This window comes from Scyliorhinus canicula, chromosome 24 (assembly GCF_902713615.1).
Source record: "Scyliorhinus canicula chromosome 24, sScyCan1.1, whole genome shotgun sequence".
Taxonomy (NCBI): Eukaryota; Metazoa; Chordata; class Chondrichthyes; order Carcharhiniformes; family Scyliorhinidae; genus Scyliorhinus; species Scyliorhinus canicula.
In genome coordinates this window covers 4,011,698-4,039,257 of record NC_052169.1, presented here as the reverse complement: position 1 = coordinate 4,039,257, position 27,560 = coordinate 4,011,698, and the positions used below count along the sequence as shown (strand labels likewise).

The window sequence follows — 27,560 nt, the reverse complement described above, 5'->3', positions numbered from 1 at the left end:
TCGATGGACAGAATGGCCTCGTTCTGTACTGTGGGGATTCTATGACTCTCATCCACCCTTTCCTAATATTACAATTCTCCATTCCTGGCAACATGCCTGGAAATCCCCTCTGTGGCCTCTCGAATGTGATAATCGTCTTGCTGTTGTTGGGATGGAGGTGATTGTTGTCCTGCCCTGATTCCTCCTGAGTTGGTGTCATGTTCCCATGATGGGGTTTCGGGATTGTTTTCAGCAGTGAGTCAGTTTGCTTCATGTGAAGTTGTAACTGCAGCAACAGGCGGCTCTGTAGAGCAACTTTCCGGAACCTCTCTCTCGCCCCTACTTCCGTGTAAGTTGTGCTCAGGTCAGTAAAGTTTTGGAGCTTGTTTTATTTTAAGCGTTAAACTTTTTTAAAAACTTGCTTCTTATTTCTTCAATGTCTCCCACTCCCAGTGACCGGGCTGGGCCACTCTCTCTGCCCAGCTTGGAGCTGCTGCTGCTCCGGGCCACCGGCCCAGGCACTCCCTTCAAAAGGAGCAGCCCCGGTGATCACCCCGCAGCCCAGCTGGGGAAATGTTCAGATGAGCCAGCCAGCCAGACAGACAGGGTGGGGAGCTGAAAGTCCGGGGCCAGGAACAGGAACCAGGGGAGAGTAACAGGAACATCTCTCTGAAATGTCGCTTCCCCAGTTCTGCTCTTTACGGTTTGGAGACTTTTCTGATAAATCCCCCAGAGATAAATGAAACCCACATCTGGGAGCTAGTGACCGCACTCCTGTTACTGCATCCATTCGCTCCTTCCTCCTGTCTCTCTGCAGCTCAACTATTCGGGATAGTTTTTGAATAGAACAGACGTGAGACCAATTCATGCCTCTATTCCATATGTTCTTTGTTCCCATCTTGTGTCTTTAAGGATATAGGCTTTATAAAACACATCCGGATTTAGTATCAATTATGGCAACTTCATGAACAATTAGTGAGAAGAGAATCTGCGTGTATGAATCCAAACTGTGGCTGCGATTGTCTATGACTGCCCCCCCCCCCCCCCCCCCCCAACCCCCAACAATTCTGTCCCTTTTGTTTGAATAGCCACTCACCCAGAAAGCTCAGTTCATGATGAAACACTGCTGTAGACTTCAGACTACAGTATGGTTAGTTATAGTTTAGTAAAAATGTTTTATTGGTCTTGTTCCCAAGAATCATATATCCTGTTAGTAGGTGAGAGGAGATTCACAAGGTTTAAAAGTGGATGACTGCTGAGATTTCCTCCTAACGTTCAGCAGTTCAGCAATCATTTGCAATACGAGTTACCTGAGTAGAGCTGAGGGTAGGTCAGCACCTGCGTGTTTATTCCCTTACGAGGCTTCAACAGTTCAATACAGCCTCCCCTCCTTGTACCCAGCAATAATAAATGATCTTTATTAGTGTCACAAGTGACACAACACTGCAATGAAGTTATTGTGAAAATCCCTTAGTTGCCACACTGAGAGAAAATTCAGAATGTCCAATTCACCTAACAAGCACGTCTTTCGGGACTTGTGGGAGGAAACCGGAGCACCCGGAGGAAACCCACGCAGATACGGGGAGAACGTGCAGACACCGCGCAGACAGTGACCCAAGCCGGGAATCGAACCCGGGTCCTTGACACTGTGAAGTAAGTTTTTTTTTAAATATAAATTTAGAATACCCAATTATTTTTTTCCCCTCCAATTAAGGGACAAAACCTCAGAGTTAAGAGTGCTGTCAGCAGAGCTATGACTGTGGATGGATTACATTAACAAGAGAATGGCATTAGTGGAAAGATTTGTGGTTAGTAGAATATGCAGCCTTTTTCAGTGGTCATTGAGAGTGCTGAATGGTACATCCCGTAAATGAAAATAAAATGTTTCCCATGTTGCCAGGGTGGAGGACATTACAGAACTGGCAGAAAATCTTTCCATGATACAAGGGAGAGCAGCCAAAGAAGCACACATTGAACCCAATAAAATTAAGTTTATTTGAGGAGTCAAGAATCATGAATCTGCCTGGCGACCACAGTAGAGTATTCAAAGGGCCTTAATTGGACTGCGTCTCTCTCGGTAATGAGTTTAGAAAGGCAGTTTAGATAATAAGTGTGACTATCTTGCGGATGAGAAACAGATTATAGACAATTGGGAAGGTCCCTGAGATATACATATGTTAATATAAGTTAAGGAAGTTGATAGGGGCTGACGGCCAAATACACAGATGGCATAATCAAAGTGCAACAAAGGTATAATTGCCCAGACCCTGAGAAGCTAGGAGAGGCAATTATCATCTAGCAGTCTCAGAAAGCGGACAGGCCACTTTCCAGCCACCAAGCCTGAAGGCCAAGTTTACAGCAAACAAAAAAGCTTCTAAGGCTTAGATCCAAGGCAGTGCAGAAAACCTTCATAACAGCAGTTTTAAAATATCTTTGCTGGGCCAGGAAAAAGACAGTTCCCAGATTTGGGTATTCTCCCTACATTGTGGTAACTATAGCTGGTTATTCAATTTGGATGTTGTTTGGGAAACAGGGGAAGTCCTACAGAGTTCAGGTGTTGTATATTGTAACAAGGGTACATTCTATAGAAACTGTATGTTTAGTAATTTATACATCTTAATTGCATGAGAGTGGAGTGGTCCTGTTTGTGTGTGTATTTGTCTTTTCTTTAATAATCAGTCTTTTAATGATTGCTACACGACGACTGGGCTGTTTATTCTCACTGGAGTTTCACTTGTCTCCAAACACCAAAACAAAAGAGGGATCTTGGGGTCCACGTACATAGATCCCTCAAAGTTGCCACCCAGGTTGATATGGTGTGTTGGCTTTCATTAACAGGGGGATTGAGTTTAAGAGCCGCAAGGTTTTGCTGCAGCTTTATAAAACTCTAGTTAGACCACACCTGGAATATTGTGTTCAGTTCTGGTTGCCTCATTATATGAAGGATTATATGAAGGATGTGGATGCTTTGGAGAGGGCACAAAGAAGATTTACCAGGATGCTGCCTGGACTGGAGGGCATGTCTTATGAAGAAAGGTTGAGGGAGCTAGGACTTTTCTTACTGGAGCGAAGAAGGCAGAGAAGTGACTTGATAGAAGTGTACAAGGTGATGAGAGGCATGGATAGAGTTGATAGCCAGAGACTTTTCCCCAGGGTGGAAATGACTGTCACGAGGGGACATAATTTTAAGGTGATTGGAGGAAGGTATAGGGGAGATGTCAGAGGTAGGTTCTTTACACAGAGAGTAGTGGGTGTGTGGAATGCACTGCCAGCAAAGAGGTGGTGAAGTCAGAGTCATTAGGGACATTTAAGCGACTCTTTGGCAGGCACATGGACAGCAGTAAACTGAAGGGGTGTAGGTTAGGTTGATCTTAGATTAGGATAAATGGTCAGCACAACATTGTGGGCTGAAGGGCCTGTACTGTGCTGTACTAAATCTATACACCCCCATGAACCAGTCTTCCAAGTTAGGATACCCTCCCAAATAACATCAGCATGCTCCGAGAGGACTTCCATGGGAAATTTAAGGCGTTATATGGACTGAAAAATAAGGCCAGAAGGAAGGTAATCTCTGGATAGGGGCTGTGCCACATAATGCACAGGTTAAGTAGAGGAAGATTATGAAGGGCAGCCCTTGGCTGTAGCACAAGAGGAGAAGAGATTGACATTCTTGGGTCATTGGAGTGAGATTTCAAACAACGAAAAAAACTTTCACCTGAAGCAAAGTGTTTACAGAGTCCAGCAAATGGGGATTTGCTAAAGAGTAAAATCAAGAATGAAGGTGTTGACACAGTATCAGAAGGCTTATCCCGGGAAATAATAGGATATAGGAAACAATGTTCTTGCTGGAAAACTGACAATCATGTGCCTCTAAATTCAAAGACACCACCTAACTTTCCTTGGGTTTATTCATTACCAGATATCTTTAACATGGTTTCATTTTAATAGATTTCCCTCTGTGGCTTACCTGTTGGGAATATCTTGGATTTTGCCATCAGTACATGGAGTGATTTGGACCTATCCTTTAGATATAGTTTCTTGTGCTTTCCTTGACTCTTGTCTCAGTGTTTACTCTTAACCTGTATTGGTTTGCATCCTCCAGCATGTTTACAATCTTGGGATTGCAAAATATTTTGGAAATGCATCAGGCGGGGTTTATCTGACGTTTGGTGCCAGTTGGTGTTGATATTCCCCCTGAGCTCTCCCTCTATTTTTCTGGGGTATTTGCGTCAATTTTGTGACACATTGGATTGTTGTCAGTCAGAATATTCAACTCCTGGTCTACATTTAGTTGTGATCCTCTTTTAGAGAAAATATTTCCAGGTGTCATCACATGGTGGATATTGGTGCTGGTCCTACCCTGAGGTTTTGGTAATGTGAACCCTCCCTCTGATGGGAGGAGCTTCCCAGGCTGCTCCTGACGAGGACAGCGACAATTTCCTCAGCTGGCTGCAACCTTCCTAACTTTCTCTGCCTTTGTGAATTTCGGTTCGGTTTACTGACGCTGTTTGTCCTCGGAGATGTTTCCTGCACGGGGATCTGAGAAAAACAGACGAGCATGATCTGTTTCACTCGGATGTTTGGGGTATTTCAGTTCCTGTTCCAACTTGGCTTTGCCTGGAGTCCTTTAATTCCTGCAGTTCTTACTTCAGAGTGAACGATCCTTTTGCCTTTCAGCTGGTGTCACCATATTTCTCTCTCGGTGAGTTTCCCTGCAGTATTGAATTTCTGGCTCCTATAAATGAGTTGAGCTGAATTTTGACTTGAGCTTTTGTAACACCTGGGCACTTGTATTTCCCTTTGGGAAAATGGTTGATTTATTTACGCTGTGCTTTGCTTTGTGCGAATTGTGGTTTTAAATTTCATGTCCCTTTATTGGGCTGTTTCCTCGGTCCTTCTTTGAAGTTCTGCCTTAACATTCCTATTCCGACCTTTTTAAAGTTTTAACCTGGCAAGTCCAAGTGTATAGAAGGGGAGCTCCTTCTGGTTCAATCCAGCGTTTTAGTTACTTGCTGTTATGTACCTTGAGAGAACCATCCAGTAATTAATCTAATATTCCTGCCATCCTGTTCATTAACCATAAACATTGGTTGTGTTTGGCTTTTAATTTGCTGAACCTAATTCCTAGCTATGAGCATTTACTCTCTCCAAATGTAGACTGGAAATATACTCTGCTTCTCTCTCTCTACAGATGCTGCAAGACTTGCTGAGTTTCTCCAGCATTTTGTTATAAAAATAATATTGTTCGGTTTGTGCCAGTTCCTCACAAGGAAGATATTTGCAATCTTTGTAGACAATGTCTTCCCTTAAGCCACTCTTTAATACTTCAGCTGATGCAAGTTATGTTTTCAGTAACATAAGAGCAGCAGGATGGCGCAGTGGGTTAGCACTGCAGCCTCACGGTGCCGAGGTCCCAGGTTCGATCCCACTTCTGGGTCACTGTCCGTGTGGAGTTTGCACATTGTCCCTGTGTTTGCCTGGGTTTCGCCCCCACAACCCAAAGATGTGCAGGGTAGGTGGATTGGCCACGCTAAATTGCCCCTTAATTGGAAAAAATGAATTGGGTACTCTAAATTTTAAAAAACATGTTTTCAGTAACATCAATTCAGCACCTTATTTGTTTCTTCAGTGGGGCTGGTGTTTATTTGTGAAAGTTCTACAAGTAGAGAACTTTATTCAGCTTCTTACATCTTCAGTTCTCGGCCCAAAGGCAGATCCCACAGCACCAAAATCTCCACCTTGGTTAGGGGCAGAAGACATGTCCCGAATCCACTCCCACCGGAATAGGGATCAAACTCAGTGGCACCAATCTCATCTACATGGTCTTGAAGTGAATTATATCCCTAACTCCTTGTTGGAGCCATCCCAGGTCAGAAGCACCCCCTTAATAATCACCTTCACCTGAGTTTAAAAGAGTAATTTGCTGCAGACACTTGATTTGGGTCTAAGCAAGTGAACCATTTCTCCCTCAAGGCACATTACCTTCTTCCAGATACCCTTTATGAATTATTATCAGCCAGGGTGCATATAATTATCCAGATATTATTATTTTTTCAATTAAGGGGCAATTTAGCTTGACCAATCCACCTACCCACCTACATCTTTGGGTTTTGGGAGTGAGACCCATGGAGAATGTGCAAACTCCACATGGAGTGACCCGGGGCCGGGATCAAACCTGGGTATTTGGTTGCGTGAGGCAGCAGTGCTAACTATGCTGATCCAGGTATTTTAACGGTGGAAGGTCTCTCTTCAAAACATTGTAACTCTCCACTTCAGGAAGCATACGAGAGGCATGATGGCGCAGTGGTTAGCACTGCTGCCTCACGTGCCGAGGACCTGGATTCGATCCTAGCCCCGGGTCACTGTCCATCTGAAGTTTGCACATTTTTCCCGTGTCTGCGTGGGCCTCACCCCCACAACCCAGAGATGTGCAGGGTAGGTGAATTGGCCATGCTAAATTGCCCCTGAATTGGAAATTTTCTTTCTTAAAAAGGAGGATACAAGAGGGGGTCCTCAAAGTTGCACACAGTATACTATGTGAGATGTTATATTTTACTAAATTATTTTCAAGTTTACTAAAGAACTGTAATATGCAATTCTGTTCAAAGTGGATAACGATATCGCAACATTAAAAACTACAAAGATAGAAAATATTATCTTGGTTTTAATATAGAATCCAGTAAAAAGTCTAATGCTGCACAGGGCAGCTCATCATCCTCTCAAGGGCAATTAGGGATGGGCAATAAATGCTGGCCGAGCCAGCGACTCCCACATCCCGTAAATGAATAAAAAATCTTGTGGGGTAACCATCAAATATTTAAAGCAAAGTGTTGCCTTAAATCCTGAGTAGTTTAGCTGTCTGAATGAATAGCAGGACACGGAAACCGCTCTATTAACCTGGCCAAGCTCTTCAACAGCTTCAGAAGCACTGGATTGGTTTAATGTTTCCGTGCAAATCTTGTATCCCATTGAACTAAATTACATCCTCCTTAGCAGCTATGGATGTTGCTTCATTGTTTAAGCTTCTTTTTTGATTAACCTTTATCATTCACTATTATTGATCATTATTTATTGCTTGAATATTGCCTTATGTAAACGTTGTGAGCATTGATCTGGTCAATAAATGTTTGCAATGTGTTCGAATCTCAACCCTCATTCATTTCACTTGTTTCTATACTTCAATAGTGATTTTTAAATTTGAACAGGGAAATTATAATTTTTAATGATTTTGTTTCCTTTTAGATCCACTGGGGAGGCAGTGGTGTAATGGTATTGTCGCTGCACTTGTAATCCCGAGACTCAGGGCAATGCTCTGGGGAGATGGGTTCCAATCCCACCACGGCAGATGGTGCAATTTGAATTCAATAATAATTTTTTTAAAATCTGGAATGAAAACTCTAAGGATGACCATGAAATCATTGTTGTAAAAAACAATCTGGTTCACTAATGTCCTTTAGGGAAGGAAATCTGCCGTCCTTACCCGGTCTGGCCTACATGTGTCTCCAAACCCACAGCAATGTGATTGACTCTTCACTGCCCTCAGGGATGGGTAATAAATGTTGGCCCAGCGACGCCCACATCCTATGAACGAATAAAAAAAGGCTACTCTTACAGCATCTATCCTTTTGTAAAAGATATCAGATAATGTTCAATTCATACTCTTGGAAGCCCACTAACCTTTCATATCCTGAGCTAGAACCCTTTCTACTAGAATCTAATTATGATTATCAGATGTTACCACCACCTTTTTAACATTCCTTTGGTAAAGAATAAAGTATTTAAAATTGTGAAAAGGTAGTCCTTATCAATACTTGTGTCCAAAAAAGGCCTTTCCAACATTCCAGTGGATTGTACAAACGCACATTAATGTTCATCTGTCTTTAATTAAAATCAGTGCCTCCCCCCACCCCCCCCCCCCCCCCCCCTGCCCAACCCCCAGTGTGTGTGTGTGCCCGTGTCCTGGTGCAGTTGTGCGAGAGCTTCTGGGTAAAAAGGCCCATTTTCTGCCACTCACCATTTCATCAATTTTAAAGTTATAGTTGTAATTATTTATGAATTCTACCTAATAGCTATATTCTACCTAACTATCTCTGTAATCCAAGACAGGATGTCCAGCCAGCCAAACACCAAGGCATCACTATGGCAATGTGCAGTGGTCCAGAGTTATAAATAATAAGTTGAAGCTCCAATGTCCTTTCCATCACTGACCAGACTGACCAGGAATCTCTCCCGCTCTTACTGCCTTTCATCAGCAACTGCTGGAAGAATTTGTCAGTTGCTAGTTTGGCCACATTATTCCTTGGCCTTCAAGTTCTGAAGTGGGATTCAAACGTGAAGCTTCTGGCTCCCAGGCAGGGACATTACCCACTGCACCAGACTTCCTTTTATTCAGTACCTAAATAATGAAGAAACAGGTCAAAGAAACATTTCTTAAAGCCATACACTAAATCTCCCAACTTCAATTAAAGAGGACTGACGGTAAAACATTTGGGATTCAAATTAGCTAGAGAAAAAAAAATAATATACAGGATGATCAACATATGGGATAAGGGGTTCCGGATATGTCGGAAAGCAGGGATTGAGAGGATGGGGGATATGTTTATAGAGGAGAGCTTTCCGAGTACGAGGGCGCTGGAGGAGAAGTTTGGGTTGGCGAGGGGAAATGAATTCAGGTATCTGCAGGTGCAGGACTTCCTACATAAACAGGTGTCAATCTTCCCCTTCCTACCACTAAGGGGGATTCAGGGCAGGGTAATTTCCAGAGGGTGGGTAGGAGAAGGGAGCGTCTCGGACATTTACAAGGAACTTATGGGGTCGGAGGAGATGCAGACTGAGATCTGAAGCGCAAGTGGGAGGAGAGATAGAGGATGGTCTATGGGCGGACCACGTCGAGTAGAGTCAACGCGTCCACAACTTGTGCCAGGCTCAGCCTGATACAATTTAAGGTCATTCACCGGCTCATATGACAGCGGCCCTGATGAGCAGATTCTTTGGGGTGGAAGACAGATGTGCAGAATGTGCGGGAGGACCAGCGAACTATGTCCACATGTTCTGGGCATGTCCGAAGCTTACGGGATTTTGGCAGGGGTTTGGAGATGTCATGTCCACGGTGTTAAAAATAAGGGTGGCGCTGAGTCCACAGGTGGCGATTTTCGGGGTGTCGGAAGACCCAGGAATCCAGGAGGAGAAAGAGGCAGACATTCTGGCCTTTGCTTCCCTGGTATCCCGGAGACGGATACTATTAGCTTGGAGGGACTCAAAGCCCCCCCGAAATCGGAGACCTGGCAATCGGACATGGCTAGCTTTCTCTGTTTGGAGAACATCAAGTTCGCCTTGAGGGGGTCACTGTTAGGGTTCGCCCGGAGGTGGCAGCCGTTCGTCGACTTCTTCGCGGAAAATTAATTGTCAGCAGAAGGTGGGGAGGGGGGGGGGGATTAGTTTAGCTTAGAGTAGGGGGTTAATAAAGGTGGGACTATAAGGGAGGGAGACGGCTTTTGCACTATGTTTATAGTTTCATGTACATTGTTTATTGTGTTGTTATAATACCAAAAAATACCTCAGTAAAATGTTTATTTAAAAAATACATATGGGATAAGTTTCTAAGTAAGGTAGTGCAAGCAAACACCCTTAATTCATTTAGAAGCACCTTGGATGATGCAATTGAAGATTCTATTGATTGATGTGCTAAAATAACCTAATGATTTTCCTTATCCATATCTGACTTGTCAGTAAAAACAAAAAAGATCAAAACTCAATTAACTCCTGATGTCAGTTGATGTTTAATGTGGAGGAGGGTGGGCTTCACTGGACTAAAGCTACAGCGGATTATTTCCTCGCTGTTTCCAACTATTTTTTTGAAACAAAATTAAATAAACATACACACGGGTTGTCAGGTACAGGAATCTCAGCTGTTTTCCCCTCCCGCTACATTGTTGAGACACTGAAGCTAATTATATCATAATGGCCTCCATTTCAGTTAAGATGAGCTATTTCAGCACAGTGCATTTATCGGAAGAAGTAACATTAGACGCCAGACCTTTAATGGTTGATTTATAATGCATGAAGATATGTATAGCATAATGGTTAGGAGTCCGAGCTTTACCTTATCTATCTTGTTCCCCTCCATTCCAAACCCAGAATTTCCAATTAATGTTTCAATGTGAAGTATCAGAATTGCCCTAAATTTCTCTTTGTGCAAATCAGGTGATTTGGTTGGACAAGAACAAATCTGTTCTGCCCCCAAATTTGATCACACCCTCCCTACAGCTCACCATTTCAAATCCCCCTGCGCAACCAAGCTTAATGTAGATCAAAAAAGGAATCTCGTCAACCTCCTGAGCACCCTACACATCTCTGACCACCACCTTCAACTTCAGACAGTGACGCTCATTTTCATGCCATTTCTACTATTATTTAATCTCTCTCCATCTTGGAGGGGAGTCTCCCAGGGTCCTGGCCAACATTCCTCCCAGTCAAATTTACCAGAAATAGATTAACTGATCATTCATCTGCTGTAGATGGATTTCACTTATTTGTCCAAACAGCAACAATAACGGCATTGTTTAATTATGTGCGTGAAGCATTTTGAGAATCTTTGTGAAAAGTGGTAATGGATTTAAATGAATCTAATTCCATTGCATTACATCAGATGATTTTCTTTTATTTGCCAGTTTTCAGGGGCTGGTTTAGCACACTCGGCTAAATCACTGGCTTTTAAAGCAGGCCAGCAGCACAGTTCAATTCCCATACCAGCCTCCCCGAACAGGCGCCGGAATGTGGCAACGAGGGGCTTTTCACAGTAACTTCATTGAAGCCTACTTGTGACAATAAGCAATTTTAATTTCATTTCATCTCGCGTCTCAAAACATTTGTTTGCAATTCATTAAACCCAGTAACTGCCTGTGACTAGAGTCAGCAACCTTCGTGCCACTTTAACCTGTTGTTGCCCTCCACCCAATAACGGTTCTCTCCCTTTATTCAACATCCAGGTAAGAACAAAGATCTTCACAAGACATGTTAACCTGTCTGTTTTCCTTTCAGCTCCAAATTTAATTCAAAAGTTACCAAGGGTTCAGAGAGACTGCAGGTGCCACAGGAGAAGCTCCAAGTTTGGAGTCATTTGTGTCAAAGTGGAAATATGGGGGGATCGGCCAGCCACCTCTCAAAGGAGCAACTTTCTGAATATCAGGTGAAATTTTACTTTCCAAAGTATTTTATTCCAACTCTTTCAATAATGGCTAAGCCAGTCTGGATGGCAGCCGGTGGCCATTCCAGTCTTACTTCAATATTGGATCAAAGTCTCATTAACCCAAATATGAGATGTTGGTTCCTATTAGTGTCTTAGCCAAGAGAATTAGGCTTTGCAGCAACAGCATCATTAAAATAATCAGGAGCAGAAAAGATTCCCTTGGAAGGTAAATAGGACATCCCAAAGTGCATCTCATCACACCCTTTGAAACACAGTACTTGGTGTAAAAGCAGCACATGGTAATATTTCACAAATAGTACATGAGATTAATATCAGTTAATGTATTTTCAATTATCAATGGAGGAGAGTGGAGCAATGTTGACCAGGTCACTGGAGCTCCCTATTTTTCTTTGTGATAGTTCTGCAGGACCTTTTGCATTCACCCAAACAAACTGACAATTTTTTTTTAAAATTTAGAGTACCCAATTATTTTATTTCCAATTAAGGGGCAAATTAGCGTGGCCAATCCACCTACCCTGCACATCTTTGGGTTGAATTGTGATAGGAGTGTGTACAAGGCCTTTTTCTCTCTTGTGCAGCAAAGACCGAGAACATCCATCTTTAGTCAGTTGTTGGATCATAAATAGCTTGACTTGCTCGAGTGACTCAGACTGTAACAATGGTTAATGTTTGTGGCAGCAATGTTGAAGTATTTTTTTTCTCTCTCTCCCTTTGTTTTAGGAACTAACGTTTCTAACAAAGCAAGACATTCTGCAGTAAGTAGAGGATTTTATATTTTGTTCCTGGAGAATATTGAAAATATTCATCAAATCACCACAGTGGGATTTGACATCTCAGCAATTGCTGAAGCGCTGTGGTGCGGGCTTACTCGCTAAATACACTTCCTACTGTAGCAATAGCTCTTCCAGAACAGTAATAGTCAAAGATTCAGTCCTTGAATTATGCTGCTCTCGGCAGAGTTGGCAGCTATGACAATGCAATTGGCTGCTTTGTTCCTCAATAAGGAGGAAGAAACATCAGCCAGAGTTCTTGCTCCTCTTTGCTCTATCATGACCATTGCACATGTGTAGCTGTACGGTGAGTATAACAGGCTTAGCATGAGGCCTCAATAGTCAAATAACCATCACCATTCACTGTCCAGGCTTACACAAGAATAGCTTGGGTGAGGTAACAGATCAATTTCTGTACCTGTGGAACTATACCTCAGAAAGGAGTTAACGCCACAGGTTCGGAGCGATGGACAATAAATACAGCTGCTTGTAATGATGGTGATCACTTCATGATTTCCTCCTCTTCATCAGCAGCTTTTTCAACTGAATCAATGCATATTCCCGTGGACACAAGTGCTGAAGAATAATAGCTCTCTGCTTTGCATTAAACATTCAAGTGCATTGCATTGTGACTGGCAGTTCTGGTTTAAAAATTTTCATAGATTATTTTGTAATGTTCCAAAGACAAAGTTTAACATAGTAATGTCCATTTAACTCTTCTATCCACTAAGTGCTTATCGAATATTCACGGAACTGCTTTCAAAAGATTTGGTTGACTTCCAAAACACACGAATTTCAAAGGAGAGACTCTGCGAGTTACCAGAACTGAAGGTATGGAAAGATCCCAATGCAGTCTCTAGAATTCCAGTAATGTGAGATGGTCGGTCTGTGGACAACTCTCCTTTTGCTCTAATAGTTTGCAACTGGAAAGTTCTTCAGCAAGGGCACTAATGTTACCACTCTGGCATCTGTAGTGCTGGCACAGAAATTGATTCTGTGTAAGCAAACGGGTTAGAAACAGAAAATAGGCACAGGAGCAGGCCATTCGGCCCTTTGAGCCTGCTCCGCCATTCATTATGATCATGGCTGATCATCCAACTCCAAAGACTAATTCTTCCCCCCCCCCACCCCATATCCTTTTTTTAAATAAATGTTTTTATTGTTTTTTTTCATATATATATATATAAAAAATACAATAACATATGCAATGGAATAACTGGTGGGGTATTGTGCACCAGCTCGACAGCAGCATCTCTGTACATCTAGTAAAATTACCCACCCCACAGAAGTAGGCGGCTGCCTGGGGGGGCAAGCACACCTTTGGGTGCCGGGGAGAAAATCACAGCGTGCGATATTTGGCTGTGCTGTGTGTTGCTGTCTCCCGCCCTTCCCGGACGGGTCTCGCTGCCGTCCCATGCTTGCCCCCGCTTCTGCCGCTCCTCCCGTCCTCCATCTCCAGTTTCCTCGTTCCCCGCTCCTGGAGATGTCATGCACGTTTTGGCATCCCGTGTCCTCCCTCCAGCTCCTGCTTCCCTGCCCCCCCCCCCCCCCCCCCCTCCACACTTCGCCTCCCTCTCCCCAGGTTTTAGCTGTCTCCACCCCCCCCCCGTGGTTCGCCCCTCCCTCCTCGGGTTTAGCCGTTTCCCCCCCTTCCCTCCCACCCAGTCCGTCTCTCCCCTCCATGCCCCGGCTACCTTCCCCCGACCATTTTCCCCTGATTCTTGGCCGTCAGGCTATTCTTCCTCTTGTTCGTTGGCCACAAACAGGTCCTGGAACAGTTGCATGAATGGCTCCCACGTTCCGTGGAAGGCGTCGTCTGACCCTCGGATGGCGAATTTTATTTTCTCCATTTGGAGAGATTCCGAGAGGTCGGACAACCAGTCTGCAGCTCTGGGTGGTGCTGCTGACCGCCAGCCAAACAGGATTCTACGGCGGGCGATCAGGGAGGCAAAGGCAAGGGCGTCTGCCCTCCTCCCCAGGAATAGATCTGGCTGGTCTGAAACCCCGAAGACCGCCACTATCGGGCATGGCTCCACCCTCACCCCCACCACTTTGGACATAGCCTCGAAGAAGGCTGTCCAGTATTCCACAAGTCTGGGACAAGACCAGAACATGTGGGCGTGGTTGGCCGGGCCTCTTTGGCACCGTTCACATCTGTCCTCCACCTCCGGGAAGAACCTACTCACACGGGTTCTTGTTAAATGGACTCTATGTACCACTTTTAGCTGCGTCAGGCTGAGCCTTGCGCACGTGGCGGTGGAGTTGACCCTATGCAGTGCCTCGCTCCAGAGTCCCCACCCTATCTCAATCTCCAGGTCCTCCTCCCATTTCTTTCTTGTTGCGGCCAGTACGCTGTCGTCCCTTTCTACCAGTCGGTCATACATGTCGCTACAGTTCCCTTTATCTAGGATGCTTGCATCCAGTAGGTTTTCCAGTCGTGTCTGTCGTGGCGGTTGTGGGTATGTCCTTGTCTCCTTTTGTAAGAAGATTTTGAGCTGCAGATACCGTAGCTCGTTCCCCCCAGCTAGCCGAAATTTCTCTGTCAGTTCGTCCAGTGTAGCGATCCTGCCATCCGTGTATAGGTCCCTGACTGTCAGTGTCCCTCCGTCCTGCCTCCACCGTTTGAAGGTGGCGTCAGTCAGTGCTGGTGTGAACCTATGGTTGCTGCAGATGGGAGCCTTGTCCGACATTTTGGTCAGGCCAAATTGCTGCCGCGGTTGGTTCCAGGATTGGAGGGTGGCTGTCACCACTGGGCTGGTGGAGTGTCTTTTGGGTGGGGATGGGAGTGCTGCCGTGGCGAGGGCCCGGAGGGAGGTTCCCATGCAGGAGGCCTCCTCCGCACGCACCCACTCGGCTTCTGGCTCCTGGATCCATCCCCTTGCTCGGCTGTTGCCACCCAGTGGTAGAATTGTAGGTTTGGGAGGGCTAGCCCCCCCCCCCCCGGATTTTGTTTTTTGTAGGACCTTTTTTGGGATCCTAGCATTTTTACCCCCCCCCCCCCCATACGAACGCCATGATTAGTTTGTCCAGCGCTTTGAAAAAGGCCTTGGGGATGGAGATCAGAATGGATGTAAACAGGAAGAGGAACCTGGGCAGTGTGTTCCATCTTTGCAGGTCCTTTTTTACTTCCTCCGTCAGACTGGTGAGGTTCCATTTGTGGATCCCTTTCCAGTCACGGGCTATTTGGATCCCCAGGTAGCGGAATTTGTGTCGGGCTTGTTTGAACGGCAGCCCCTTTAGTGCTGCCCCCCCCCCCCCCCCCTTGCAGGTGTACTGGGACCCCCCATATCCTTTGATCCCCCTCGCCCTAAGTGCTATATCTAACTGCTTCTTGAAAACATACAATGTTTTGGCCTCAACTACTTCCTGTGGTAACAAATTCCACAGGCTCACCACTCTCTGGGTGAAGACATTTAACATAGAAAATACAGCACAGAACAGGCCCTTCAGCCCACGATGTTGTGCCAAACTTTTGTCCTAGATTAAGAACAAATTAATCTACACCCCATCATTCTACCGTAGCATTGATTGTCTATGCGCATCTCTTTTTAAACTATTTTATATTTTTTCCACAACTTTCTCCTCATCTCTGTCCTAAATGGTCTACCTCATATCCTCTGGACGCACCCACCATTGGGAACATCCTTCCTGCATCTACCCTGTCCATCCAGTCCTGTTAGAATTTTATAAGTTTCTGTGAGATTCCTCCCTCATTCTTCTAAATTCCAGCGAATTCAATCCTAACTGATTCAATCTCTCCTCTTGCGTTAGTCCCGCCATCCCTGGAATCAGTCTGGTAAACCTTCGCTGCACTCCCTCGAGAGCAAGAACATCCCTCCTCAGATAAGGAGACCAAAACTGCACACAACATTCCAGGTGTGGCCTCACCAAGGCCCTGTATCATTGCAGCGAGACATCTCTGCATTATCTCAGACTACTCAAATTATCCCGCTATGAATACCAACTTATCTTTTGCCTTCTTTTACCGCCTGCTGTACCTGCATGCTTCCCTTCAGTGACTGGAGTACAAGGACACAAAGGTCTTGTTGCACATTCCCCTCTCCTAATTCATGGCTATTCAGATAATAGTCAGCCTTTTAGTTTTTGCTACCAAAGTGGATAACCTTACATTTCTCCAAATCATACTGCATCTGCCATTCATTTGCCCACTCGCTCAACTTGTCCAAATCACACTGAAGGATCTCTGCATCCTCCTCACAGCTCACACTCCCACCCAACTTGGTGTCATCTACAAATTTGGAGATCTTACATTTTGTTCCCTCATCTAAATCATTAATATATATTGTGAATAGCTGGGGTCCCAGCACTGATCCCAACAGTACCCCACTAGTCACTGCCTGCCAATTTGAAAAGACCCGTTAATTTCTACTTTGTTTCGTGTCTGCCAACCAGTTTTCTATCCATCTCAATACACTACCACTAATCCTATGTGCTTTAATTTTACACACTAATGTCTTATTCCACCTTTGTCAAAAGCTTTCTGAGAGTCCAAATATACCATATCCACTGCCTCCCCCTCATCAACTCTTATTAGTTACATCCTCAAGAATTCCAGATTTGTCAAGTATGATTTCCCTTTCATAAATTCATGCTGACTCTGTCTGATCCTGCCACTATTTTCGAAGTGCTCTGCTATAAAATCTTAGCCATGATGTGGAGATGCCGGTGTTGGACTGGGGTAAGCACAGTAAGAAGTCTTACAGTTTAAAGTCCAACAGTTTGTATAAAATCTTAGTTAATGGATTCTAGAATTTTCTCCATTACCGACATCAGGCTTACTGGAGTTAGTGTTGAAAGTTTTCTGGGTTCAAGAGGAGGAAATGTCCTGATTGCTTCTCATTATCTGCTGGAATATGCCTCTCTAGACACTGAGAAGAGGATTGATTTTGGCTGTGTTGGCCCTAATGCACTTGCGGTCTTGACTCTCCTATAGAGAACATACAAACTAAGAGCAGGCCATTCGGCCCCTCGAGCCTGCTCCGTCATTCAATTATATTATAGTTGATCTGATTGTAATCTCAACTCCACATTCCTGCCTAATCCCCATTAACTTTTCACCCCCTTGCTTAGCAAGAATCTATTTAGTTATGCCGTAACAAATATTCAAAGACTGCTTCCATCAAATTTTAAGGAAGAGTTCCAAAGGCTCATGATTCTTAAAAATAAATTCTCCTCATCTTGGTCTTAAATAGGTGATTCGTTACTTTTAAACAATGACCCCTAGTTCTAGCGTCTCCCACAATAGGATACATTCTTCCCACATTTACCCTGTCAAGACCCCTCGGGATCAATCAAATCGCCTCTCACTCTTAGAACCCCCAGCAGCCTGTCCAGCCATTCCTCATACGACAACCTGTCTATTCCTGGTGTTAGTTTAGTGAACTTTCTCTGAACTGCAAAGAATGGCTGCTGGATTTTCCTCTGATGATTTAGGACAGAATTTGTCTTGGATGTGAATAACCTCCAGGCGGGTAGCCAATCACCACTCAGTCAAGACCAGAATTGCATAGATGAGTCACAAAGGCAGTAAACTATTTTAAGTTACTTTATTTTTGTATTTTGATTTTAGGCTAACCCTTTTCGAGAGAGAATCTGTCTGGTGTTCTCGACTGCAATTGAAAAGGATGGCAGTGCATCCTTCGAGGATTTCTTGGACATGCTCAGTGCTTTTAGTGATTCGGCAACTCTCGAGATAAAGTCTCACTACGCCTTCAGGATTTTTGGTTAGTCTGATCTTTTAGGCGGGGTTAGACCTTTTTATTCATTCATTGGACGTGGGCATCACAGGCTGGGAATTTATTGCCCATCCCTAATTGCCCTTGAGGGGGTAGGTAAGAGTCAATTACATTGATGTGGGTCTAGAGTCACATGTACGCCAGACCACATAAGGACTGTAGATTTCCTTCCCTAAAGGACATTCAGTGCAGTGCTCCTGCAATACAATGAGGTCCACTTGCAGGCCACCCTGGTAGACACGTCTCTGAGCATCTATACGTAGGTCTGTTTCTCTGTGGGTTCCTGACAAAGTTCAGATTCAGTGCTGAGCCCTGTGTTCCCAGAGTGGGGCTGGTTTAGCACAGGACTAAATCACTGGCTTTGAAAGCAGACCAAGGCAGGACAGCAGCACGGTTCAATTCCCGTACCAGCCTCCCCGAACAGGTGCGGGAATGTGGCAACTAGGGGCTTTTCACAACTTCATTTGAAGCCTACTTGTGACAATAAGTGATTTTCATTTCATTTCATTTTCATAAGAGGAAAAATAAGAGAATTCCTATGTTGTATTTAGGGACCAACTGACTGCCCTCTATTAAAAGGTTAAAGCAAAGTTAAGTAGCTGAATTAATTGTTCTCAGCCAATATGGTAGATGGGGAACAATGATTGGGCACATTAGGAAGTGGGATATGGTTTGGACATCTTCATAACACCCGCTCCGATTGCCATACAATGATTTTTGTTGGCAATGTGCATACTGGATAAGTGACCTTCCTCACTAAATTCCATATCATCTGTTAACACTCGCTGTGTAAGCTCAAAATGTAGAATTGACCATGTGGGAAGGCACTGGGGGATGGCTGGTATCACATCAAAGTCCAGGACTTCAGTAGAAACATACAGATCTTTATCGCTCTCTGATCCTGTCCCTGCAGGGAAACTGTCTGACCTCTGCACAGTGGATTAAGATGGAGAGCACATGGGTACATGTATGAGCCCACCTATATGCCGCACAGCATTTAAAAAAAACTTAAAAATTTAGAGTACCCAATATTTTTTCCAATTAAGGGGCAATTTAGCGTGGCCAATCCACCTACCCTGCACATCTTTGGGTTGTGGGGGTGAAACCCACGCAGACACGAGAATGTGCAAACTCCACACGGACAGTGACCCAGGGCCGGGATTCGAACCCAGGTCCTCAGCGCCGTAGGCAGCAATGCTAACCACTGTGCCACCGTGCTGTCCCTTATGCCGCACAGCATGATGGGAATGTTTCAGAGTTAGCTCCATGAGAAAAGATTGTAGCTGTGGTCTGTGACTGATACTGACTTAATGTAGAACATGTGTTTAAAACATTCATTCTTTTGACACTTGCTTACAGATTTTGATGATGACGGCACTTTAGACAAAGAGGATTTGAAGAACTTGGTGAATTGTCTGACAGGAGGCACATCTGATACTCAACTGTCAGAGGCAGAAATGAACCAGCTGATTCAAAACGTAAGGGAAACTCTTCTTGAAAAACTGCACATTTTAACACTAAAAACTAACAGCGTCCTTAATTTAAATTGGAAATCTAGATACAAAGCCAGAACACTGACTTTCCACAGAGTGAGAAGATAGTGATATCAACTGTGGAAGTGCTTCCTTCAGTCTTCTCTTCCTCCTCCCAAGCCCGCAGATGTAGGAGGAAGGAAAGAGTTACTGGGTGCTGGGAAATAATTAGAATCGGAGGCAATGGAATGAGCTCAGTGAGAGTTTAGAGAAGAGCACTAGAGGGAGATATTAAGGTAAATATTAATCCCAATTTGCTTTGCACAAATTGGCTGCTGCATTTTCTATATTAAAATCGTGCCTACACTTAAAGTACCTCAATCAGCCACGCAGTGCTTTATGTCTTGAGGTCATGAAAGGTGCTGTTTTAAATTAAGCTCGCTCTATTTATTTCATCTATAATTTTGTCTGGTTTCATCATTCTTCATGCATCAACTTCCCCCTGATATTGCAGGCCAGTAACCTGCTTCTTGGTCTCTGAAAATATCACTGTCAATGGAGAGCTGGAGCGATTAGACAGTAATGTATTTAAATATTTAATGATCTTTTCTAGTGTAACTGCACCGTTGCACAGGTTATTCCAAATATCAAAATACAGTTGGACAACAGTTACCTCAAGGAAGTACTATAGAGGGTCATTAAGTAGCCACAAACGTGTAATTAGCCAGGCTAGTTACAAGTTCTGCCACCATGCAGACCGAGGAGGAGGACATCAGACAGTTTTACCGACCCCATTGGGATCGGAGTTCCAATGCCAGGCCAGAAGGACCAGAAGTATAAGACATGGACACTGTTACAGAAGAGCCCGAGTGGGCCGCCCACCCACTGGGACAAGCCACCTGGGACAAGGGGCTGGTTTAGCACACTGGGCTAAATTGCTGGCTTTTAAAGCAGACCAAGGCAGGCCAGCGGCACACTTCAATTCCCGTACCAGCCTCCCCGAACAGGCGCCGGAATGTGGCAACTAGGGGCTTTTCACAGTAACTTCATTGAAGCCTACTCGTGACAATAAGTGATTTTCATTTCATTTCACCTATGTGACAACACAGACCTTCTATAACAAGAAATATAACAATTTGATCGTGAGAAGAATTACTATGACCAATGAGGTCGACAAAACACTACGCTGTGAAACATCCGAGACGGCCACCTTCATTGAAGGGGTCACAATCAAGGCAGGTGATTATCCACCACCCCATTGACGGGTTGTTCTGCAGGCTACACAACACCCTCCTCCCCTCAGTCGGCTTATTTAACATCCATATGACCAATACACCAGGTCAAGAACCTTGGAACCAAACGTTCACGCTGCGGCAAAACTGAAAAATGCCACGCTACCTCTTGCCACTACGCTAAATATAGAAGCGAAAGGCAACCCATTCCACCAGGGGCCTATCAATGCAGAGAGTCAAACAACAGTTCACAACCAAGATTAGTCTCGGCCAGCATGAAAGGCATAGACATGCCAGTCCATGAAACAAGAAACGCCTCAAAGCCTTGAAACCATGTCCGAGCCAGGGAGGAGAGACTACAAGTGATCCGAGGAGGAGGATGCCCCCCTACGCCAGTATATTAACAAGGAAATTACAAGTGTCCTTAAAACAAAAACGACAAAGCAAATCTCAGATAAACACAGAAACCTGAAGAACACCCAGATGGAGGCCCAAGTAACAACTCCAGATTTCGCAGAAACCGAGCCACAAGGAGAGACCAGCAACCCTGACTGGTTGGGCCCACATCCAACAAGACCTCCAGCTACCATCCCGAAACATTGGGTCGTAGATGATCAGCTCACTCAATCCGAGGTCCTCATGGACACGAAGGACAACCCCGACAGCCGGGCTCAGGGCATTGGGCTAGTGGAGAGTATCACTGATGAGCAGGGGCCAATCCCCGAGGTCAGAAAATAAATAACAAGACAGAAGTGCAATAGTTACACCGGTGCAAAGAAAAGACAGGAAAAAAATTTTTAAATACTATTTAACATTGCATGGGATCCTCTGGTATGCTCCCCGGAGAAGAGCAACCATGATCCTGGGGCCGCAGATGAGTCAACCGCTCTGATTGGCCTTCGCGGATGACATTGCCCTTCTAAGTGATCCTCCCGTCGGGATGAACAGAACCTGTTGGTTTTGCCTAATCAATAGTCTATTACTTTGATGTAATCTATTTCCACACGGATGACCCTTACAAGGGGCCAATAAAATACTGTCAATCATGTCAGAGGTGCGAGGCTCCAAATGAAACTCTCGCTCACATTTTTGGTTGCTGCCCGTGTGTAAATAATGTAAGGATTTAAAAAAAAAAAATTTAGTGTACCCAATTAATTTTTTTCCAATTAAGGGGCAATTTAGTGTGTTCAATCCACCTACCTTGCACATCTTTGGTTTGTGGGGGCGAAACACATGCAAATACTGGGAGAATGTGCAAACTCCACATGGTCAGTGATCCAGAGCCGGGATCGAACCTGGGACCTCGGCGCCAATAATGTCAGGATTAAACAAGATATGGAACAACTATGCCAGTAATTCCCTAATCTGGACAGTATACCAGAAGCCGAAGCTCGTGGCCAAAGATGTTCCTTATGGAAACCCAATATCATATCCAGGAAATATCAAAGTTGCGTTGGTCAATGTCACAGTCTGGTACGAAGACTAAAACAAGGCAAACTCCACATGAACAGTGACCCGAGGCCGGGATTGAACCTGGTCCTCGGTGCCGTGAGGCAGCAATGCTAACCACCCAGCAAATCTTCAGACTCTCAATATCCCTGACGCTTGAAATGCTGCAAATCTTCAGTAACAGGTGAGTAAGCTGGATTCCATCTCTCTAGCCCAGCTTCATGCTGGTTGTGGCAAACCAACCCTCGGTGCCAAGGTGTGGTCTTCCGATCAAGGAAAGCATGTGGTGGGCACCTACACAGGGGGCAAAATGGTGGCAGAAGACTTGCAAATAATTGGTGCACAGTTAATTACTTGGTGGCGGGACGTTGTTACGGCACATTCAAATGATGAGATTTGTGGTAAAAGTCTTTGAACAACTAACCGAGGCGGTGCTCAGTTAGGTGCTTCTCCAAACTCTGAACAACACGCCTGATAACACTGAAGATGCGGCCCTAACCAGTGTCCCTCTGAACAACAAGCCTGGTACCTCGGCAGAGTCAGCCCAAATCTGTGACTCCAGTGATTCCTACCACCCCTGTCCTCAACATAAATGGAATAGCCCCTCCTTGCTGTGGCAATGCTAGACGTTTAAAAAATGTGGATGAACCACGTAACGACTCAGATAAGGCACTCGTGTGAGTGTTTTCAAATAGCCACAAACATAGGCTTGTCAGCTTATTCTTATTTGCTGTGCATAAATTAAGTTCCTTACCCCCCCCAAACACCTTTGTCTGAATCTTCTCCTCTCTTCTGCAATACATATTGTAGCTGGGTTATGGGTACACAAGTTTCCAGTACCTAGCCCAGGTATCCATTCTTTGTGAGCAGTCTGCTAACATTCACAAGCTAAGTAGAAGAAGCACACCAACCAAGCTAGGTCCATGTCCAAACAACATGCACACTTTCAACAGGAGTCACTGGCCTATGAATGACTGATAACCATATTAAACTGGAGATAAATTTCTGTTTTATAATGAACAACAGTTGTACAGGAATAAGTAACTTTCTTTATACCCGTCGGACAGTAATTTTCAAAGGCAGTTGTTATGGAACCTACCGGAGGTTTGTGGTAGTGAAGGACAGAATTCAGCAAATCATTCACTGCTTCAGTAAGAAAATCAGCTGGGATTTCACAAGTTACAGTAAGCAGTTCATTTCATGGGAGTTCCTAGTGGGTTACTTTGATGCAAAATAATTTTAATTTTATATATGAATTCAGTCCTCCCAAGAATTAAATATATTCTAATGGTTGGATCCTTGGTATATTCAAGGTTTCGACCTCCCTCACATTAGAAACTGCAACAAAAGTAAAATACTGCAGATGTTGGAAACACTCAATATCTGGCAACATCAGTGACGAGGAACAGAGCCTCTGGTTGATGTGAGGCTACTGTGTCTGGTCTCTTAGTTTAGTTGCAGCTAGTAGGATATTAATTCTGATACCCTTGATTCCACAAGTAGTTGACCGTGATTTTATAGCTTCAAAACCAAGGACTTATGTTACTGATGTTAAGGGGCGGCACAGCGGTTAAGAATGTGCCTCACAGCTGGGTTCAATTCTGGCCGTGACTATCTGTGTGGTGTTTGAACTTTCTCCCAGCGGGTGCTCCGGTTTCCTCCTAGGGTCCAGAAAGTGTGCGGGTTAGGTGAATTGACCATGCTAAGTTGCTCCTTAGTGTCCAAAAAGGCTAGGTGCATTTATGGGGATAGGGTGGGGATACAAGCCTAGGTGGGGTGCTGTTTTTTAAACAAAATGTTACTGATAAATTCCATTATATGGAGTTATGGGGCTTTGTATTTTTTTTTAAAGTTTCTGTATGTGCCATTGAGATTTTGTCTATTTCCACATGAAAACCACTGCCGTGACTATGTAATAAGCCTACTAGCATAGACAGTGGCTGTGTGATTTGCCATACCATCTCAAGCTTCATGACCAATGGAGGATTGGTGGCAAGTGTCAAAGGGCAGATATTAAAATTAGAAACAAGAGGCAGTTTGCCTTGTGTGTGTGTGTAACTAATCAATATTCTGTGAATATTGGGTAACACGATAGCATAGTGGTTAGCGCAATTGCTTTACAGCACCCGGGTCCCAGGTTCGATTCCCGGCTTGGGTCACTGTCTGTGCGGAGTTTGCACGTTCTCCCAGTGTGTGCATTTCCTCTGGGTGCTCCTGTTTCCTCCCAGTCCAAAGATGCGCAGGTTAGGTGGATTGGCCATGCTAAATTGCCCTTAGTGTCCAAAATTACCCTTAGTGTTGGGTGGGGTTACTGGGTTATGGGGATAGGATAGAGGTGTGGGCTTGGGTAGGGTGCTCTTTCCAAGAGCTGGTGCAGACTCGATGGGCCGAATGGCCTCCTTCTGCACTGTAAATTCTATGAAAAACAATTTCTATGTATAAAATGCTGACTTTAGCACATTTAAAGTACTAGTTTATTACTGTTATTACTGATCAGTGCATGGTTGTGATGTTTCAATGCTAATCTGGTTTGACCCTTTTAAGGCCACTAGCAAATGAACACATTCAGGTTAACTGTCGCTAGCTATAAATTTCAAGATCCAGGTTGGAAAAATCCAGAATTAAATGACTAGCTTTCATTCTCCTTTTTTAAGATGGTTTTGTCACTTTAGCATCTGGGAGTGACATGGGTGTATGCCTGACCCACTTTAAAAATACTTTAAATATACTTACTGTGTCACCCAGATTTTGGAAGAAGCCGATATTGATAAAGATGGGACTGTGAATCTCTCAGAATTTCAGCATGTCATCTCCAGATCGCCTGACTTTGTGAGGTATGGTGAACAGAATTTAATGGCTCTTCTTCTTTCACTAACGCACACTTTAACTGAAACACGATTTAATCATATCTATAACCTGAGCAGGAGCAGAGAGGGACACTAAGTCAGATATATGGTTTCTGAGAAATGAAATGCTATTGCGAATACTAAATCTAAATTGATCAAGGGACCAGGTTTGATTTCTAGTCAGTGATTCATCAAACACAACTGGGCCAACAGTTCAAGAACTGTAATTGGTCTCTGGTGAAGAATGTGTGTGTGTATAAGGGAATTAGCTGCTAGGACGCAACTAATTTTAACTCGCTCTGTCCAGCATAAAGTGGGAGCAGTAAATGTACTGCTAAGCTGACACCCTGATTCAATCATATATCGACTGAATGAAAGCAGGGTAGCCATGGTGTCTGTTACAGTAATAGGCAAGTCAGGGTCACATGGCACACCTAAAACAGTTTCCAATTTAAGGTACAAATGGAGTGTGAGCCGCACTCTTTCATCCTCTTGTAGGTGTTGTACAGCCAGCTGAGGCCAGGAAGAGTAATGCCACCTCCTATACCCACAGAAAGCTCTGCCTTGCCTCCCACCCACCCAAATAGAAATAGTTCAGGTGCAGATTTCCTTCTTTACTGATTTTGATGATTGTTTGTTTTCCTTTCAGCTCCTTTAAGATTGTTCTATAAAATAATCGCGGATCATCAGTGATGGGGAAAGTCATTTTACCTCCCTGGAAATCTTTGACCTGGGGACAAGATTGGTGTTCTCCCGATTCCAGAAACTCTCTGCCTTTAATATTTTGGGAGTGGCGGAGGGAGATCTTTGACGAGGAATTTTACATCTGTATTGCATCGATATCAATTTCGAAAGCTACAGTTACAGTATTCAAAATATTAATGTTTCAAAATGTTTGATTAACACCAGGGAGGGAGAAAAGAATCTTTTATATTTTTTGACTAGAATGCTTCCAATGATAAACTCAGCATTTTTACTGTGCAATAAAAGTATTTTCATTCTAACCATTCACTGTGCAAGACGCATCGGTTTTAAATCTAAAATTCCATCCCCATTCTACAAAGTGTTTTACCAATTGATGTCAGTTAGCTCGAGCTAAATAGGGAAACAGTCAAGAAGCCGATAATTTCTCAAAACATCAATACAGTTGGAATGTTTCTAAAAGTATGAACAAGAGCAGGATCCATGCAATGCTACAGGCCACTGAAACATACCAACACTGTACCTTGGGTACAGAGACAGGCTTAGGAAAAGCTGAGACTGCAAAGATCACCTCACCACATCAAGCCAAGTAATAAAAAAATTATGGAATGGAAAAGGAAGCATGCCTTCACATGCCAGCACAACCAGAACCATTTTGTCAGGAACCTAAAGAATAATGGACTATAATCAAACACAGTTTTCTTGGCCCAAGTAGTTGTTGCTGCTGTATTGCAGAATGGGAGAGCCCCAGGAGAGGCTCCCATCACCAAATATAAGCTCAGGAAAGCACTTGGGAAATAATGTGCTTGGCAGCTGGGGTACTCACCAAACTGTTGATGCTGGGCTAATTCCCGAGGTGTTGGAAGCATAAAACAAATTGTAAAACCTGGTCCACAAATCAGACAAAGATCCTTGTGATTACCAACCACATTGTGCTCTGCTGTCTGGGTAGGTGCTGGACAAAGTCACCACATTATGTCTCTCGTAACGACCCATGGACATTGGTCTTCCACTCCAGCCTGACCAGTGTTAAGGAGAGGAAGCACTAGAGGTTACCTTGCAGCAGCTTTCAGAAAGTATCCTTAAAGGGCTCATTGGATTTTGAATTTCCTGGCAGAGAACACAACTGGTGTGAAAAGGAACGCATTCCACCAGGGTTTTACTGAATGTTGGGAATTCCACAGCGCTCACTGATCATCTGAAGCTTTCACGCCGCTGGCAAGGACAGCATTTGTTGCTCATTCCTATGAGCCCGTGAACGGAGTGGTTTGCCAGCTAGGCCATTGCAATCAACAGTTCACAACCAGATTTAGAACATAGAACAGTACAGCACAGAACAGGCCCTTCGGCCCTCAATGTTGTGCCGAGCCATGATCACCCTACTCAAACCCACGTATCCACCCTATACCCGTAACCCAATAACCCCCCCCCCCTTAACCTTACTTTTATTAGGACACTACGGGCAATTTAGCATGGCCAATCCACCTAACCCGCACATCTTTGGACTGTGGGAGGAAACCGGAGCACCCGGAGGAAACCCACGCACACACGGGGAGGACGTGCAGACAGTGACCCAGCCGGGAATCGAACCTGGGACCCTGGAGCTGTGAAGCATTTATGCTAACCACCATGCTACCCTGCTGCCCCTTTTCTTTCTCGAAAGGACATCAGTGAGCCAAATATTGACAATTATGGTCACCATTGCTGAGACTAGCTTTAAATTCCAGATTTGATTAATTGACTTTAAATTGCACCAGCTGCCATGGTGGGATCTGAACCAATGTCGTGCGATCCACAAAATCCACAGATGGGATTGTCCGGTTGGCCCATTGTGTAAGCCTGCTCCTGCCCCATCAAACTCCTTTTCCGATCTTGACCCCACACTCTCTCCTCTTGTCCAGTCTCTTCCCACCGACATCCGCGATTCCTCCGATACCATACACCCTGGCCCTAACTGCCTCCTCTGTACCATGGATGGCCAATCCCTCTATATCTACGGGGTGGGAGTGGGTCTGGGTAGAGTGCTCTTTCAGAGGGTAGGTGCAGAATCGATGGGCTGAATGGCCTCCTTCTGCACTGCAGGAATTCCATGGTTCTAGGTATTAAATGTTATTGACAACTGTGAGATCGGGGAGAGTCAGTTAT

General features: G+C 44.4%; 1 protein-coding gene across 4 annotated transcripts; it reads left to right on the top strand.

Moving 5' to 3' along the window:
- Positions 1 to 101: 101 nt before the first annotated feature.
- LOC119956765 (calcium and integrin-binding protein 1-like) lies at positions 102 to 25,720 on the top strand. 4 transcript variants are annotated; one of them, XR_005458673.1, is made up of 9 exons: positions 102 to 343; positions 11,020 to 11,167; positions 11,909 to 11,943; positions 12,690 to 12,789; positions 17,549 to 17,702; positions 19,074 to 19,192; positions 19,273 to 19,482; positions 24,613 to 24,701; positions 25,363 to 25,720. XR_005458673.1 is itself a non-coding variant. In XM_038784144.1 (8 exons), exons 2-8 carry the CDS (start codon positions 11,117 to 11,119, stop codon positions 25,382 to 25,384), a joined length of 570 nt encoding a protein of 189 aa, XP_038640072.1. In that variant the 5' UTR covers positions 104 to 343; positions 11,020 to 11,116; the 3' UTR covers positions 25,385 to 25,720. The 4 variants fall into 4 exon arrangements, 1 of the variants encoding a protein (XP_038640072.1); XR_005458675.1 differs by having other exon boundaries at positions 190 to 328; XR_005458674.1 differs by lacking the exon at positions 102 to 343 and adding an exon at positions 4,419 to 4,681.
- The last annotated feature ends 1,840 nt before the right edge of the window (positions 25,721 to 27,560 follow it).

Coding starts and splice junctions, on each gene's coding strand:
- LOC119956765 (XM_038784144.1), top strand. CDS start 11,117: ATGGGGGGATCGGCCAGCCACCTCTCAAAGGAGCAACTTTCTGAATAT. Junction 12,790..17,548: donor GCGAGTTACCAGAACTGAAG/GTATGGAAAGAT, acceptor TTTTGATTTTAG/GCTAACCCTTTTCGAGAGAG. Junction 24,702..25,362: donor AGATCGCCTGACTTTGTGAG/GTATGGTGAACA, acceptor TTTTCCTTTCAG/CTCCTTTAAGATTGTTCTAT.